General features: G+C 48.2%; 1 protein-coding gene across 8 annotated transcripts in view; it reads right to left on the reverse strand.

The window, feature by feature from the left end:
- The window catches only part of PAX5 (paired box 5), a 186194-nt gene that overhangs the window by 72867 nt on the left and 95682 nt on the right, over nucleotides 1-17645 (reverse strand). For 5 of the 8 annotated variants that reach the window (XM_061132927.1, XM_061132923.1, XM_061132924.1 and 2 more), the window contains 2 exons: nucleotides 10189-10245; nucleotides 2645-2774 (listed from right to left, as the gene is read on the reverse strand). In XM_061132927.1, coding sequence (XP_060988910.1) covers nucleotides 2645-2774; nucleotides 10189-10245 — 187 coding nt within the window. The remainder of the gene's footprint in view (nucleotides 1-2644; nucleotides 2775-10188; nucleotides 10246-17645) is intronic. The other 3 variants (XM_061132928.1, XM_061132925.1, XM_061132926.1) reach the window with 1 other exon arrangement.

Genomic DNA, 17645 nt, shown 5'->3' on the forward strand with positions numbered 1-17645 from the left:
TGTATGTGTTATATATTTATAATTAGAATAATTTTAATAGTTCAATATTAGGTGTAATTCTGACTTAGGTATGAGATATTTATATTTGTATTCATTTTCTGCTCTATGATATGACTTTAAAATAGACAGATCAAAATACAAACAAATCTTTGGTCAAGAGTTTAACCTAAAGACTCAGCTCACATCCAGATTGGCCTTCTGCAGACCCTGAATGGCTAAAGCACCCAGCTAGCTTTTAGCACTGACTTTCTGCATCAAGGGTTTTCAACTCAAATTCCTTTCCAGATTAGGCTTGTAAAATAATGAGAAAGCAGGTGGGTGGAGGCCCTGTCTTGAGGGGCTCCTGCCACTCATCCTCCACTTTCTACAACCATGTAAGAATACCACCCAGTGTGGCCAGATCTTCTGATTTTTCAAGAGAGCCAGAGATGCAGATTAAAAAATTTTTAATGTTGACTCAAATTTATAAGAAGTCCTACATGGGCCCAAAACTAACCATATCTGTTTTTAGATATGGTTCTAATCTGTGGGTTAGGTTAGCCCTTTGGGCAACTGACCACCAGTATGCCACATCAATAGATAAGAATCTCAGAAATACAACCACAGTCTCAACGTTTACTGGATTCCTTTCCATCTAAATAGGCTTGGGCAGCTGGTAGACTATGTCTTCCTGTGATCTGCCTAAACCCATGAACCCCAAACCCAATAACAAACCCTCCATCTGCAGGGCAGGCCCCTCAGGGGTCTCACGTGATCCTCACAAGGGCCCTGAGAGACCAGGACCAAAGTCTCAGCAAGGAAGTGAGGGCGCCAGGATTAGCCCCAGGCTATCTGTGCGGTAGAGTGGCCGACTGTACCCGCCGGGTCTTCAGTTTTACCTCTGCTGCTCACTGGCTGTGATTTCTGGCAAGCTACTTAATTGCCCCAGGCCTTTTAAGAAATAGATCTGATATAATAGTACCCACCTCCCAGGGCTCCTCCAAGGGTACAACGAGTTCATCTTGCAGAGTGTCTGGAACTCCATAACTACTAGATAAAGTGACTTACTATTATTACTAACTAATCCAGGCTTCCCTCTACTTTACCACCCCTACCTATCCAATTATTTGTACTTCTTTGAAAAGAATAAGGACCCAGGAGACTGTGCAGGCCGGCTCTACCTCTCTGCCTTCCCCTGTATACTTCCTCTCCCTGAGACTTGGTTTCTGTATCTGTAAAATGGGGATGCTGTCAGAGATCTTGTCACAGACCCTCATGACCCCAAGGAGGAGGATTCATGGGACACCTGCGATGTTTAGTAAAAGAATGAACCTCAGTTCATTCTGATTGAGGTTCTCCATAGATCCTTGCTCCGTTACTGACACCCCTATCCCTTGCAGGCTCAACTGCCCTCCAGCCTCTGGCCCCATTTCAGGCAGACAGGGGACCAAGTCACTCTTGCCTCTGAACTGATCACCACGTGGTACCTGGATCTGCAAAAAGGGCCCTGGCTACTCTCACCTGAGCCCCACGAGCTCCAGTCTCAGAGCTGGGCCTGCTCTGCCTAGGAGCCTCCGTGAGGCTGGGAGAGAGCCTGCCTCATCCAGCTCTTTCCCTAAAGTTCTAACCCAGATCCAGCCCTGATGCAAGCACAGCCCACTCACATTTCTAAGAACCCCTTGTCTCTGACTGCTTCCTGGGTCTCGTGTATCAGCCTACGGGGACATCCCACTACCTTAGGCTCTCGTCCAAGTGCCCCCAGCCCCCTACCGTCTGTTCATTACCCAAGACTGCCTCTTGCCCGTTCAGTCAGACATCTTCCCAGAGTTGGTGGCTGAGTCTGTCCATCCGTATTAGCCCAGTGCTCCTGGAGGAGGGCGCAGTGTCTGCCTGTCCCACCCTTGTGGTCCAGCCCCTTTCACAGCGGCGAGCCTGACGTGACCAGCCACCTCACAGGGAGTAATAATCACGCCATATTGGGTGCTCGTGTGCGCTAGACCAGAGTCTAAGCAGCTCATGTGTCTGCAGCATTTAATTCTCACAGCAACACCGTGAGGTGGGTGCTAGCACCATTTTACAGATGAAAAGACCATCTGTAAGGCCAGAATTTTTATTTAACTTCCTCAAGACTATGCAGCTACCACAAGTTCAAATCCAGCAACATGCCTCCAGGGCCCACATGCTTCATTTTCACACTGACAGCTCAAGCGACTGGTCTTTGAGAAAGGTAGTCTAAACCTCCTGTCCTTCTTGACTCCACCTGGAAATCTGAAACTCCTGGCAGCGATCTGGCAGGAATCCCACTCACCCTACGGGCTGAGGCCCACCAGGACTGCCTTTCTCCCAGACAGCTAAATCCCAGCCATCTGAACACTTCACCCCAGTCCCAGGGGCCCTGAAATCACCTAGCCCCTTGATGTGAGGCTTCCCTGCTCCATCCACGCCCAGCCCACTGCCCATTTGCTACCTGCTCTCCTCTGGCTCTATCAGAGCATCTACAGCCAAGTCTTAGTCCCCCAAGCTGTTCCAGGACCTCTTAACCTCATTAAAAGAAAGACGGCCCCTGTCAAGCCCCAAAGCACCAAGAAGCCATTTTCATCATCACACACGTTCTCTCCCTCCCCGCCACTCACCCCTTGCCCCACCACACCCCAGGTGCCCTCACCTGTCACAATGGGGTAAGACTGCGGCCCAGGCACACTGCTCCCGATGTCAGCGGGGGTGGGACTGGTCAAGTTGGCCTTCATGTCATCCAGCCCTCCTGCCAGCGAGGCCATGGTGGAATAATCGGCGGTCTGAAAGAGGAAACAAGACAGATGTCTCAGCATGGAGGTTCCAAAGCACTCCAGCCACATACCACTGCCATGTTTTGGGCTCAGCCAGCTAGCCCGTACCAGCACCAAGGCTCCTGGGGGGCTCATAATCCCTGGCATTGAGAGGACACATTCAGCTCGACAGAACAAGACAGGTGTCCAGAATCAGGACATCTCCCCAAGTGAGGAAGTGGACAAGATTCAGTGCAGCGTCACGAGAATTCAAACCTTGCTTCTTTATGGCCTGCAGGTTCCCCTCCCTCAGCCCCAGCCAGCCAGGGACAAGCAACCTCCTCTATGCAAGGAGGGAGGCATCTATAACCAAAGCAAGGCAGAAACATGAATCTTGTAGCCAAGAGGATGAAAAGGAAAGTTTCTCATTTCTGTGCTCTTAAAAGGCAAGTGTAGAATCACAAAAACGAGGGTTAAAGGGAATTTGGGTCATCACCTTGTTGAAACTCTCAGTTCACAGAGGAGGAACCTGAGAGCCAGGGGGAGGAGGGCTGTGCCCAGGGTCAACAGGGCATGGTTCACCATAAACTCTCACCCCAAAACCATCATATCAAAGCAAATGTTCCTAAATTCTGGAAGCGTGTAAACACCAGTCTGCTGAAAACCGATTTACCAAATCCACACCAACCATGTACACTTGGCCCATGAGTCATGCTCTGTTCTTTAAGCCAGTGCATGAAACCAGAGCTTGGGACGTGTCATTTCCTTGGCACCACTGTCAGAATGGTCTCCGGAAAGGTTGTGAGGCTGCCAACATGGGTCTTCCCACTCCAGGAAAAACCACAGTATAAGCAAGAGTGACAGGTCTCTTCTTCCCATTCCCCACTTGAATCCCAGGCCTATCTTCAGGTAAAGAAATTATTCGCAGATACCCAAGCCAAAGAGTTTGGCTGTGCCAAGCTCTGGTGCAGGGAGTCTCCTCCATCACCCTGGCACTGCCAAAGGATGATGCCTTTCTGTCTGTCCAGGGTTATGTCCTTAGCAGACAAGGACAAGGAAACAAGCAGTCTTCTGAAAGGAGTTTGCAGGCTTCCTGGGCAGGATGATGAGGGCTGAGTCACTGGGAGGGAAACCAGAGCAGTCACTGGGCAAGTGGCGGGCAGAGGGGACAAAGACTCAGGCACATCCCTGGAGCTTTTCTCTGCAAATGAATTAGAACGTAGTTCCAGGGCAGCTCGAATGCTGAGCATGGTGGGCGGCGGCCGTGCGTCCAGGAGGTACGGCAGGCCCAGGCACCCTGAGGTGGGTTCCTGTCCAGAGTTCCCGGGACTTTGCACCTGTCTCTAGCAGAGGCCGATTCTGCAACGTGCAGAGAAGAGCAAAGGCCTACAGTCAGCCCAGGGGCTTCTACAGGAGAAGGACAAGATGGTGACAGGCCTCCCCGACATCAGGAATCACTATAAAGCTGCAGTAATTAAGACAGTATGAGACAGGCACAGGCATGGATAAATTGACCAGTGAAACAGAATCGAGTTCAGAAACTGATCTGTGCATGTATGGAACCTTGATATATGAGAGAGGGGATGTACAAATCAGCAGGGAAGGATGAGACTCTAATAAACAGTGCAGGGGAACCAGTTATCCATTCAGAAACAAGGAGGGAAAAAAGAAATTGGATCTTTACTTTACACCAGACACAAAAATCAATTCTGGGTGGATTAGAGACCTAAATGTGAAAGGCAAAGGCATCTAACACGGTCCAGACTTGGGAACAAGTCTGCCCTTCATAGAAAAGAAAATGTGTGTCCCTGGAATGCTCACAGAGTTCCTGGTCACTATGAGGAGAGTAGTGATTCCTGGCCAACCTGCTGCCTTGCTTCAATGCCTCTTCCTCCAGGAAGTCCTGACTACCACTCCCCAGGAAGCAGGAGTTCAGAGTGGCACCAGGACAACATGAATCGTAATATTCACAACTACGTCAAAGCTCACACTTGTCAATCACCGACTCTATGCCAGGAGCTTTTATCTGTGTTATCCCATTTAACCTGCACACTTACCCCCATGTAGTAGGGCCTACATTATTCCTATTGTACAGATGAGGAACTGAGACTTCTAACGAAGGAGGAACGTGTTTGCCTAAAGAGTCGGACACGACTGAGCGACTGAACTGAACTGAACTGAACTGAATGTCACACAGCTTCTGGGTGCCAGAGCCAGGATGCAAACCTGGGTCCATCCGACTCCAAAATCTTGACAATCACCCTAATGATTTTCATACTGTGTCCTAACCCTTCAACAGGTAGGAAATCACTGCGCTAGTACTAACCTTTAAAATGGAAAACAGAGTCAACTAGAACAGAAGAGTCTCTCACATAGAAAAAGTAAATCCTGTTTCATCATTCTTTGTTTCAATGTAAGTGGATATGTGTGTGCTAGGTAGAGATGACAATATATTTCTTGCTGTAGATCTCACCCAGTAGTCTTCATTCCAGGCAGCAGAAAGCTATTGAGAAAAGGTCACTGTCTAGTCTTTATCCAGCACAGAATGGGACTTGTTCGTGCATTCAACTCCTCATTTGCTTAAAAAATTAGGATGTAAGGCTCATCGGAGGCCCTCCTTCAAAGCATTGCCACGTGCAAAACCAGGAGGTCAAAGTGTCTCTGTGAGGATCTCTGGGGTTTCTGAGACCCTGGGACCGGGACAGGGCCTATCATCTCCCTAGGTTCCTGTGTAGAGGTCTGAGCAGAGTGCATGCTTAGTGCTTACTGGGCTTTTTTTGTGTGCAAGATGGCATGTGAGGCCCAAACATGCTCCCTGACCTTCATCCACACATCTCAAGGGAAAAGACACGTGGTCCTGAAGCTCCATCCAACAGGGATAAGGGCACAGAGCCATTCGTTGACACGGCGCAGGAAGTGGTAAGGAAATGTTTCTTGGGCAAGCTGTTATTTATCCTGGACCTGAGCAATCCCTGACCCTGATCTCTGCTGAGCAGAGCTCAAAGAAACTCAGAAGTGATATGGGAGTGATCCAAATACAAGGTACATGTCAATAGTTGCATGCGGAAGAGGTTCAGATGAAAAAGTAGACAAGCTGGGATTCGACTCTGAAGAGCCTGCACAGTGAACATTTGGATGAACAAATGAATGAGTGACCCTTATCCTCAGGAGAGCCAGGCAGTACCTTGGCTAAGAGTAGCACCCCTGCGCCCTCCCCACCCCACTACCACGTCTGTCCCCTTCCTAGACTCCGGGCTGGGCAGCTGCGTCCACAAGGGAAAGTCTCTATTTCCCAAGGAGCATAGCCAACCCGAGTTTAAGAAAATGATCAGAGGATGGCCAACCCTGCCTCTTAACATATTTAATATCCAGATGGAAGAGGCTTTTTTGTTATTTGATTCTGTTTTAGTCAGTAAATTCAGTATCAAAGTTTGCTCAGTCACTTCAGCAACGGGGTTTGAATCATCTCTTCCAGACACAAAATCTGGAACTTGTGTAAGACATGCAGTGGGAGATCCAAAAATCCAGTTGCTCAACCACCAGTGGTTGCCAGAAGCTGCGATGAACTTCCCTAAAGAGCTGGGGCTGAGAAGACAACCGGATTCCTAAACCAGCTGCCACTGCCCTTTGCCACATGGGCCTCCCACCACCTCCCGCTCACAGGGCTGAGACCCATCCTCTCCTTTGGTGGGATTCTATAGCTCCTGCTCTGCTCCTGCATGAGCCAGGGGATGCTGTCATTTCATTCGCTTTGTAATTATCCCCAGTTTCTCACCATTCTCTGTCCCACTCAGCCGCCTGTGATTTTTTGCGGCAACTGCCTTCTCCTCCATCTCCTGGGGTCCCTGGACCTCGTTCCACTGGCCACTCCTCAGTCACTCCAGGAGCTGTCCCACCTCTGCCTGGAAGGTGCACCTCACTCAGCCACTTAAACTCACAAGACCCAGTTCAAATGTCATCTCCTCGGTGCAGCAGTTCCCGGACCCCACATTCCTACACAGAAATCATGAGTCCCTTGTCTATGTGTCCGTAACTGGTGTCATTTTGCACAGACCTCTATCATCATGCTTGCCACCACGTACAATGGCTCTTTGTCTATCTCCCTCCAGTTGCCTTGAGAGCACAGAGCAGGAAATAGCCTGAGAGCCCTCTAAGTGTTTGCTGAATGAATGAATGCATGATCCAGGAGCATGATATTCACCACAAAATCCAAAAAATAACTGGGGAGGGTTTGAACAAGAGCTCGAAATAATATGCTAACCTCCCACCTCTACCCCTCATCAAGTCAGGTGACCAGAAAACAATGTCCTTGTCTACCATGAGGCGTAATCCACGAGGAAGTGACTTCATTGTTCTGGGACAGAATATCAGGCATTCAACACTGATGAGAGGCAATAAAAGAAAACAGCCATACAAAGAACTTAATAAAAACAAAACAAAAATCCTCTAGAGACACTCCCATTAGAACATTCAAATTCCATGTCAATGTCTTCTACAATTCATTACCCACCCCAAAAAAAATTACTACAGGGACATTGGAAACCCTACATATCCTTCTTTGCCTTGGTTGCCAGGAAGCTTAGTCAAATTCAGAGCTCAGTCACCACAAGTGTATCATTGCTGGCACCTTGTAGAATGATCTTAGTCTTTCCTCTGCATAATTTCTGAACTTTTTCAGCCTTAGCTACTGTAGATATAGGTCATTGTTTATTTTGCAGGATACTTCAAGTCCTTTTTGAAAGTGGAGGCTGGGAGAGGTAGAAAGAAGGACAGGAAAAGAAAGACGGGGGGGGGGGGGGGGACGATCAGGAGAGAGAGACAAGAAAAGCGGGAACCGGTGATTGGTGTCCCTTTTCCTGGTGACAATGGCGTCTGTTTCCATATCTCGTAGTTCTTTGGAAAGCCAAGGACTGAACAGTGGGGCTGTGTTGGTGCACCTGGGCCCTTGGGAACACAGCCCCACGCACCCTCCCTCCACTGCCCCCCACTCTCCCTCCACTGGCCCCCACCCTCCCTCCACTGGCTGCCAAGCCACCAACATCTGCAGGCAACAGTTGTGCTCCACATTCCTACTTTTACAAGTTTTTGGAGTTCTTTTTGTGGATTTTGTGCTTCCTTGGTGCTGTTCTTGACTATGACCCAGGAAAGAAACTAAACTGAGGTCAGCAAGTCACAGGTCCATATAGTCAAAGTTATGGTTTTTCCAATAGTCATGTATAGATGTGAGAGTTGGACCATAAAGAAAGCTGAGTGCCAAAGAATTGATACTTTTGAACTGTGGTGCCAGGAGACTCTTGAGAGTCCCTTGGACTGCAAGGAAATCAAACCTGTCAATCCTAAAAGAAATCAGCCCTGAACATTCATTGGAAGGACTGATGCTGACGCGCCAATATTTTGGCCACCTCATGTGAAGAGCTGACTCACTGGAAAAGATCCTGATGCTGGGAAAGATTGAGGGCAGGAGGAGAAGGGAGCAACAGAGGATGGGATGGTTGGATGGCATCACCGACTCCATGGACGTGAGTTTGAGCAAACTGTAGGAGGTGGTGAAGGACAGGGAAGCCTGGCATATTAAAGTCCACGGGGTTGCAAAGAGTCAGACATGACTTAACAGACTGAATAACAACATCATCAAGTCACAGAGGGTCCACTCCAATGGAACCAGTTGGGGGAGAAACTTCTTTGCCTACTTACACGAAAAGATGTTCAATGTCACTCATGAATAGAGAAGTGCAAATCAAAACTACAATCAGACATCACCTCACACCAGTTAGAATGGCCATCATCAAAAAATCTACAAACAATAAATGCTGGAGAAGGTATAAAGAGAAGGGGAACCTCCTACACTGTTGGTGGGAATGTAAACTGGTATGGCCACTAGGAAGAACAGTATGGAGGTTCCTTAAAAAACTAAAAATAGAGTTACCATGTGACCCAGCAATCTCCCTGCTGGGCATGTATCTGGAGAAAACAGCTTGAAAGGGTACATGCCTCCTAGTGTTCATTGCACCACTGTTTACAACAGCCAAGACATAGACGCAATCTAAATGTCTATCGACAACCAAATGAATAAAGAGGATGTGGTGCATACATACAAGGGAATATTATTCAGCCATTAAAAAGAACAAAATAATGCCATTTTCAGCAATATGCGTGGACCTAGAAATTTTCATACTGAATGTAGTAAGTCAGACAGAGAAAGACAAATACCGTATGTCACTTTTGTGCGGAATCTAAAAACCTTATACAAATGTATTTATTCACAAAACAGAAACAGACTCACAGGTTTAGAGAACTAATCGTTACCAAAGGGGGAAGGGTGGGGTGGAAGGATAGATCGGGAGTTCGAGATTGACATGTACACATTGCTATATTTAAAATGAATAACCAACAAGGACCTACCCTATCCTTGAGCACAGGGAATTCTGCTTAATATAATGTAACATCCTAAATGGGAAAATAACTTGAAAAAGAATAGATACATATATATGCATGACTGAATCACTCTGCCGTACACCTGAAACTAACACAATATATTTTTTTTGAGAAAAGTCTCTCCTCGTGTGACTTCATTTATTTTTTTAAACCTTTTGTTTTGACGGACAGGGAAGCCTGGCATGCTGCAGTCCATGGGATTGCAAAGAGTCGGACAGGACGGAGCGACTGAACTGAACTAAACTGATTTTGCGTTGGAATATAGTCAATAACACAACATTGTTAATCAACTATCAGTTCAGTTCAGTCGCTCCGTCGTGTCCGACTCTTTGTGATACACTAATATAGAAAAAAAGTTAAAAAAGGATAGGCAATCATTTGTCAAGCATGGTTTAGATGAGTGGGCTCCACATTTTTAGTATTTGCATCTTGATTGATAAAATATCTATTCGAAAAAAAAAATTCTCCACCTACTGCCACAGACCCCTAGGAGGCCTCAAGTTCAAGTCCTACCAGGTATGCACCTCCTCTCAGATATCATGCTCCAAATGACAGTCTTGCACTCGCAAATGTCTGAGCCAGAAGGATGTTCAGGGCTATCTTTTCTAACCTGGAAAACCTGATTGAGGGAGGGGAATGGACTTCCTTAGCTCATTTTTATCTGCATAAAGTAAAGCTGTTGATCCCGTAGTAGAAAGAACGGTGAACTAAGAGGAATAACACGGGGTTCCTGCCGCAGTCCTGCCTCCGTCTCACCTGTGTGACCGCAGGCAAGCCGGGCCAGTTCTCTGAGCCTTATTTTCCTCACTAATAAAATGAGATTTAAGCCTAACCCTCCGCCGCCTGCCGGCCGGGGCAACCATAAAGATCCGAAGCGTAGGGAGAGGGAGCGCACTTCGGAAACCGCACTTGGGCGGCAGGAGAGGCGTGGACTCCTAGCGGGGACTCGAGGCGGCACGCGTCCCGGGGAGGTGTGTGCTCGGCGTCGTTCGGGTCCCTAGGAAATTACCTGGAAAAGGGCGGCCTGGGGCTGCACCAAGTACTGTCTCATCAGCGCGGGGCACCGCTGCCACAGCATGGGGGAGAGAAGAAACAGACACGTGAGAAGGAGGGCAGCGCGGGCCGGCCGGGCGGGACGGGCTGCGGGGCTGCTGCCCCGGCCGCGCCTGGGGCCGCCACAAGGCCTCCCCATCGCCTGCGGGTCCTCCGGGGTCACCCGGGGCCGAGGCGGCCCTGGGGAGGTGGGCCAGAGCCAGGCCGACCACCCGCTCCTGCCCAAGGCGCACCTACCCAGAGGAGGACAGAAGCTGGAGTCGGGGAGCCGGGTCCCCAGGGCCTGGCCTGATGACAGGCAGGAGCGTGGCTGGGGAAGCCCGCCAGGAGGACAGGGCTCAAGTCTGCCACAGGCAAGGTCCCTGCAGTGCGGAGCCAGGCCAGGCACCTCCCGTTCTCGGCTCCTTTTCTCATCCTCAACGTGGGGACCCATGACCTACCGCACAGGGTCATGACCAGGCATACAGGAAGTGATGAGAATGTCAACTCCTGAGGCAGGCCTTTTTGTTCTCGTGTTTTTTCGTCTCCATGGCCAGGATCCCAGTGAGTTTATCAACACTGATATCCCAGTGTGATTTTACCAGATGTTATCATTGGAGGAAACTGGGTCAGGGTATATGGGATCCCTCCACATTATTTCTTAGCACTGCACATAAATCTACCATTATTTCAAAATAAAAAGTTTAATTTTAAAAAAGAAAAAAAGCAACACGAAAAACCATAAACTTTCAGCATTCCATCTCCACTAAACCAAACAGAAGATGAATCAAACTTGAAAAAGAAATGTTTGCTAAAAGGAGGGATAATGAAAGATGCCTGCAAAAATACTCCATAATCTACAAAGTGCTTCTGCCAGAATTGTCAGAGGGAAAGAACTGCCAAGAATTCTGAATGGCCTCACTCTTCCAGGAAGCCCTCCTGGATTTCCCCTCCTGTGTTCCTATAACCCCAAAGTGCACACACATCCCTACAGCTGCACTTAACACTCTGTGTTGTATACTTCATTATTTAAGGGCCCTCATTCCCCAACCACAGTGTGAATTTCATGAGGATAGGGCTGTGTCTCCCTCATCTTTGTGACAGCAGCTCCTGGCCCAGTGCCCAGCTCTGAACAGATGTTACATAAATGCCTGTGGAACCAAATGAACTGGGACAGGTACCATGGCCTGGCTCTGCCAACAGCATCCGAGGGGCTTCCCAGGGTCACTGAGACAGTAAGTGACAGAAAAGTGCTTTGATTCATCAGAAAGTACCCTAAGCATGAATGAGACTTGCTCATTATTCATGTGGTTCTCCAGAATTGTGTCCATGACTTGGTCAACATGGTCTGCAGTGGAATCAAGGGGCTTCCAAGAAGAGATTTGCAAGGTTTAACTGACTCATCTCTTCCTATTCCATTTACAATGTGCCAGGCGTCCCTCCAGCCCATCCCCAGACATGCAGGTGGTGGGGACAGAAGGGAAAGCCCAGGGAGGAGAATGAAATCAGATATTGTGGCTTCTGTCCCAGAGAAACTGTTCTAGCACTGACTCATCTGGAGGCCCTCTTCTCCCACCACGGCCACTTGGAGAAACGTGTGTGTGTGTGTGTGTGTGTGTGTGCGCGCCCAGTTGCTCAGTCACGTCCAGCTCTTTGTGATCCTGTGGACTGGAGCACACTAGGCTCCTCTGTCCATGGGACTTTTCAGGCAAGAATACTGGAGTGGGCTGCCATTTCCTCCGGCCCAGGGATAGAATCCGCGGCTCCTCCATCTTTGGCATTGTAGGAGGATTCCTTACCTGCTGGGCCATCAGAGAAGCCCTAGAGAATCTTAGTGACCAAATCTCAGGACCCAAGGGAGCTCGGGGGTCATGGAGGTTGACCTTCAGCTAATGCTGAAAACTCACCGGGGATGGGAACTCTCTACTTCCCGAGGCAGCCGCTCGGTGGTCACAAAGCTCTGGCTACCACGAAGTGCTAAGGCCTCCCCACGTCGGTCCTGAGTGTGCTCTCTGGGGCCCCAGTTCCAGCGAGTGTCCTCTCAGCATAAGCAGCTTGCTTCACCTCATCGCCTGGTTAACTCAGGCTGTTCTCACAGTCAATGCAGAACTCACCACAAGCTCATGTGAAATGGAGAGTGATTTTGTACCTGATTGTTTGGAAGTATTCATTTCCTCCCACCCCTAACCAGGATGCTATTTGTAAGGGAATGCTCTGTGTTTGTAAACCCTCCCTGGTTCCTCACTGCCTCTGGGTAATGTTGACCCAAACCATACAGACCCCAAACCAAATCCCAACCTGCCTTTCCAATTTCAACTCAGATCTACCTACTTTCAAAACCCTACCCACGACTCCAGCCACACCACACTCGCACTAATTCCTGAGCACCCCAGTCACTCCACTGACTGCCTCTGTCCACTGTTTTCCATCCTCAACCCAGTCCAAATCATTGTTCTCTAAGGCCCAGTTCCAATGCCATCTCCTCCATAAGTCTTTTTGGTTGAAATAAATCATTTTCCTCTCTGAATTCCCCCAGGATTTTCACCACCCTGTGTTTGGGATATTTATCACCTCTTGATGAAAGTGAAAGAAGAGAGGGAAAAAGCTGGCTTAAAACTCAACATTGGCATCCGGTCCCATCAATTCATGGCAAATAGAAGGGGAAACAATGGAGACAGTGACACACTTTATTTTCTTGGGCTCCAAAATCACTGCAGATGGTGATTGCAGCCATGAAATTAAAAAACATCTATTTCTGCTTTATTGACTATGCCAAAGCCTTTGACTATGTGGATCACAATAAACTACAGAAAATTCTTCAAGAGATGGGACTACCAGACCACCTGACCTGCCTCTTGAGAAACCTGTGTGCAGGCCAGGAAGCAACAGTTAGAACTGGACATGGAACAACAGACTGGTTCCAAATAGGAAAAGGAGTACGTCAAGGCTGTATATTGTCACCCTGCTTATTTAACTTATATGCAGACTACATCATGAGAAACACTGGGCTGGAGGAAGCACAGCTGGAATCAAGATTGCTGGGAGAAATATCAATAACTTCAGATATGCAGATGACACCACCCTTATGGCAGACAGTGAAGAACTAAAGACCCTCTTGATGAAAGTGAAAGAGGAGAGTGAAAAAGTTGGCTTAAAACTCAACATTCAGAAAACTAAGATTATGGCATCTGGTCCCATCACTTCATGGCAAATAGATGGGGAAACAGTGGAAACAATGGCTGACTTTATTTTTTGGGGCTCCAAAAAATCACTGCAGATGGTGACTGCAGCCATGAAATTAAAAGAGGCTTACTTCTTGGAAGGAAAGTTATGACCAACCTAGACAGCATATTAAAAAGCAGAGACATTACTTTGCCAACAAAGGCCCGTCTAGTCAAGGCTATGGTTTTTCCAGTACTCATGTATGGATGTGAGAGTTGGACTATAAAGAAAGCTGATAGCCAAAGAACTGATGCTTTTAACTGTAGTGTCAGAGAAGATTCTTGAAAGTCTCTTGGACAGGAAGGAGATCCAACCAGTCCATCCTAAAGGAAATCAGTCCTGAATATTCACTGGAAGGACTGATGCTGCAACTGAAGCTGCAATACTTTGGCCACTTGATGCAAAGAACTGACTCATTGGAAAAAACGCTGATGCTGGGAAAGATTGAAGGCAGAAGGAGAAGGGGATGACAGAGGATGATTGGATGGCATCGCCAACTCAATGGACATGAGTTTAAGCAAGCTCCTGGAGTTGGTGATGGACAGGGAAGCCTGACGTGCTGCAGTCCACAGCGTTGCAAAGAGTTGGACACAACTGAGCGACTGAACTGAACTGAGCTTGATCCCAGTCATTTGACATTGTATCTGCTCTCCCTCTGAGATGAGGAGGCATGTCCGTGAAGTCCGCTTTGGGCCAGTAGGCTGGGTGGGACATATCCTAAATGAAGCTGAGCAAGGGAGAGAGGGAAGGAACAAAAGATTCTGGGGTCCACCCTGAACCTCAAGAAATTTGTAAGCTGAGCAGGGAGAGAAGGCCCTGGGCTTGCAACATTCTGGCTCTTGTCCTCCCAAACGCAATAGAAGAAATGGCAAGGCTTGGAGAACAGAGCCCCACTTCTGAGCACAAGAGCCAGGACCCAGCAGCCAGGCTTCCTGGATGATAAGACACAGTGGGAGGGAGCTGTGTGGAGGAGGGAGAGGAGGACTCCCTCCTTGGGAATTGCCAGGGTCTGCTCAGACTCTGCCATCCAGATCCTGAGGTAGCAAAGAGGAGGGAGATTTCCAAAAACAAAGCTCTATCTCAGAGCAGCCAAATTCCATCGACTTCTTCCAGGCAGTTCACGGTGGGGCCTGGCTGTCCCATCCTGCTACAGGGAAGGGAGGAGTGCAGGGAGGCTCACTACCACCAAAGGAAGGCCTCTTGGCTACCAAGGGGCCTGGAAGGGGCACACAAAGGGATGTCCTCCATCCTTAAGTGCCTGGTACGGGAGTGGGGGACATCCCGGGATGCTCAGAGGTCACTTTCTTTTGGATTTATTTCCCAACTGCAGGAAGACAGAAAGGCTATCCCTGCGGCTGTAAAGAAACAAAAGACTTCCCTCTGTAGTGCAAGATTAATAGGGTGCAGGCCGGGAGGGGAGCTTGGATGCCCTTCCCCAACACCACTGCCCTGCCACTGCTGAGCGGTGACATGTGTGTGTGCACACACACAGGCACACCCAAATACACACTCCTCAGGTCAAAGGTCACCTCTCTGCCTCTTCTGTTCCCCATCAGGAAGAACCTTCTATCAGGCAACACTCTGAAAAGGCAAACAAGCAGTCTCGGGAGGGCATTCCCTCTGTCACCAAGGTCTGCTAGAGCCAAACTGACACCGCCAAGAGAAATGCCAGAAAAAGAAGGCTGAGAGAACCAGGCCTCTCACAGCTAATTCAGACTCTGACTCAGAGGATTCTAGCATCTCTGACCTAAACCCGCAGACACAGGCTAAGTCAGGAGTACTTATATTTGTTGAATGCTTACTACACACCAGCTACTGTTCTAGGTGTTACCGTGTGTAAGCGTGCATGCGTGCTCAGTTGTGTCTGCCTCTTTGTGACCCCATGGACTGTAGCCCGCCAGGCTCCTCTGTCCACGAGACTCTCCAGGCAACAATACTGAAGTGGGTTGCCATGTCCTTGTCCAGGGAACCTTCCCAATCCAGGGATCGAACCTGGGTCTCCTGCATTGCAAGAGAATTCTTTACCGCTGAGCCACTGGGATACCCTCTAGGTGTTAAAGCCCATTAATTTATTTAACCCTTACAATGACCCTCTGGGTAAGTATTATCACTCCCAGTTTATAGAGGATGAAAATGAGGCAGAAGGGACCAAACCAATGTGCCTGAATCACCCGCATCAGTGCAACCCCAGACTGAGATCCTGAACTCCACTAGACAGCACCTTCATCAACCCAATCCTGGTCTGGCTGGGAAAGCTGGGACCAGAGAGTGGAGGGAGCTGAACACAGGGTTAGACTCCGGTCCCGTCAGATCCCCCACGACACCACAGGGCCCAGGACAGGGAGACCGACTGCCGGTCCAGAAGCATCTTCACAGGCTTCATGATCCTCCACCTGCGACAAGCCCATTCCTCCTCCCCGTGCACCCTTTTCCTTTCCTCTCCTCCAATCTTGTCTCTGCACCCCTTCTCATCCGAGCTCAAGAATGACCTCCAGTATGACATGTTTCTAGGTGGGTTCAGCCAGCGACAGTAGGAATTTCATCCTTTGCCCTCCCCACTTCATCTCAGAGGGCAACCTAAATGGTAAACACTCAGAGGACAGTCATGCTCAGACTGATGTTGGCGTTAGAGAATAATCTTCATAAGAGTGGGAAATAACAGAAAGAAACAAAAACGTAACATTGCACTATTAAGAGAAAAATCAGGCATCAGACTGCTTGGTTCAAGTGCTGTGCTCTTTACTGAAGGATACATTCTGGTTTTAGAAAAATGAGAAACGAAAGGAAGGAGACACTAGGCTTAGGCTGAAGCTTTTCTGTGTAAGTTAATACTATTATGTAAATAATAGAGACAAAACTAGCACAATAACAATGGCCTTTCTGTTTATTCGCCTCTTCACGAAGATTAACTTAAGAGCCTTTGTTTTTAATTATTAGAAATATGTTTGCATTTTGCAGTCATGTGTTAATTTCATGAATCTTGCATTTCATACCTGGAAAGAAAGCATAATAACCATTCTTTGTGCTAATACCTACAATTTATTTAAGCAAGCAAGCCATTGGCCTTGAGACTGGACATGTAAACAAACATACTTCTGAAGGCTTGGTTTGAGCTTGGTTTTTAACAATCCCTTTCTCTCTCAGATACACACACACACACACACACACACACACACACACACATATACATACATACGTTAAATTTAGCCTCCTGGTTTTATTTCCTTCACCTCTCAACCACAAATCAAGCTTCAAATAATATAAAATTGCTGGCTAGAAAGAGGCTTCCCACAAATAAACAAAAGCTTTGAAGCCAAAGGCAGAGATGTTCCCATCTCCCCATCCAACCCTCTCCACCTCCTCCGCCTGCTCCAACAGAACACCCTCTCTCTGCCCAACTGCCCAGGAAAACCCTGAAATCTCTCATTTTCATTTCCAGGAGAGGAAGAGGTTTGATCCCCCCACATAAAAAGAAAAGTTCAGTAATAACAGGAAGCTGGGAAAACCCAGGCAGACTCTTCCCTGCCATCCATGTCAAGCTCACAAAGAGAAAAAAAAAAATCATACCATCCGACATGGTTGGAAGAGTTTAATCCAAAGCACTGCTAATTAATATCCCCAGCTTTCCAGAAGCCAGTGCCACATACAGCTGCGAGGGCAACAAGGCTGTTCTCCCTTCAATTTTATGGGAAGAACATTTTCATTACAAAGCCTCCTCCCAGGCCCTCCTCTCTCGCCAGACTAGCTGAGAAGGAAGTGGATGATCCATATATCAGAACTCCTTCTCTCTCCATTAATTTTATTATTTATATCGCATTTTTAAAGTTTATTGGTGCAACCCTCTGTGCACCTGGCCAGAGCCCTCTGACAAACAGTGGTATCCTCCTGCATCTTTTACTCAGGGGACTTTATGAACTGGTCACCAGAAGATGCCAACTTTTTGAAATCTGCCTCCGAGAGGGAGCGGACTCCAGGGGCATCTCCTGCCTACTCCCCCAACCCCCCTCCAACACACGCTCACCATTTTTAAAAACAAATGCTGAAGGTTCTAAACCCACTCATTTGTGAAATGTATGAGTACTTGATGGCTTAGCATGAGCTCTGGGTGCTCCCCAGGGGACTCCCTAAAACCCTGGGGGAGGGGTGTCCCACGTGCCCCCACCCAAGTCAAGCGTCCCCAGATGAGCCAGCAGACTTGAGCTGTTTTTTAAC

This window comes from Dama dama, chromosome 29, assembly GCF_033118175.1.
Source record: "Dama dama isolate Ldn47 chromosome 29, ASM3311817v1, whole genome shotgun sequence".
NCBI classification, from domain to species: domain Eukaryota; kingdom Metazoa; phylum Chordata; class Mammalia; order Artiodactyla; family Cervidae; genus Dama; species Dama dama.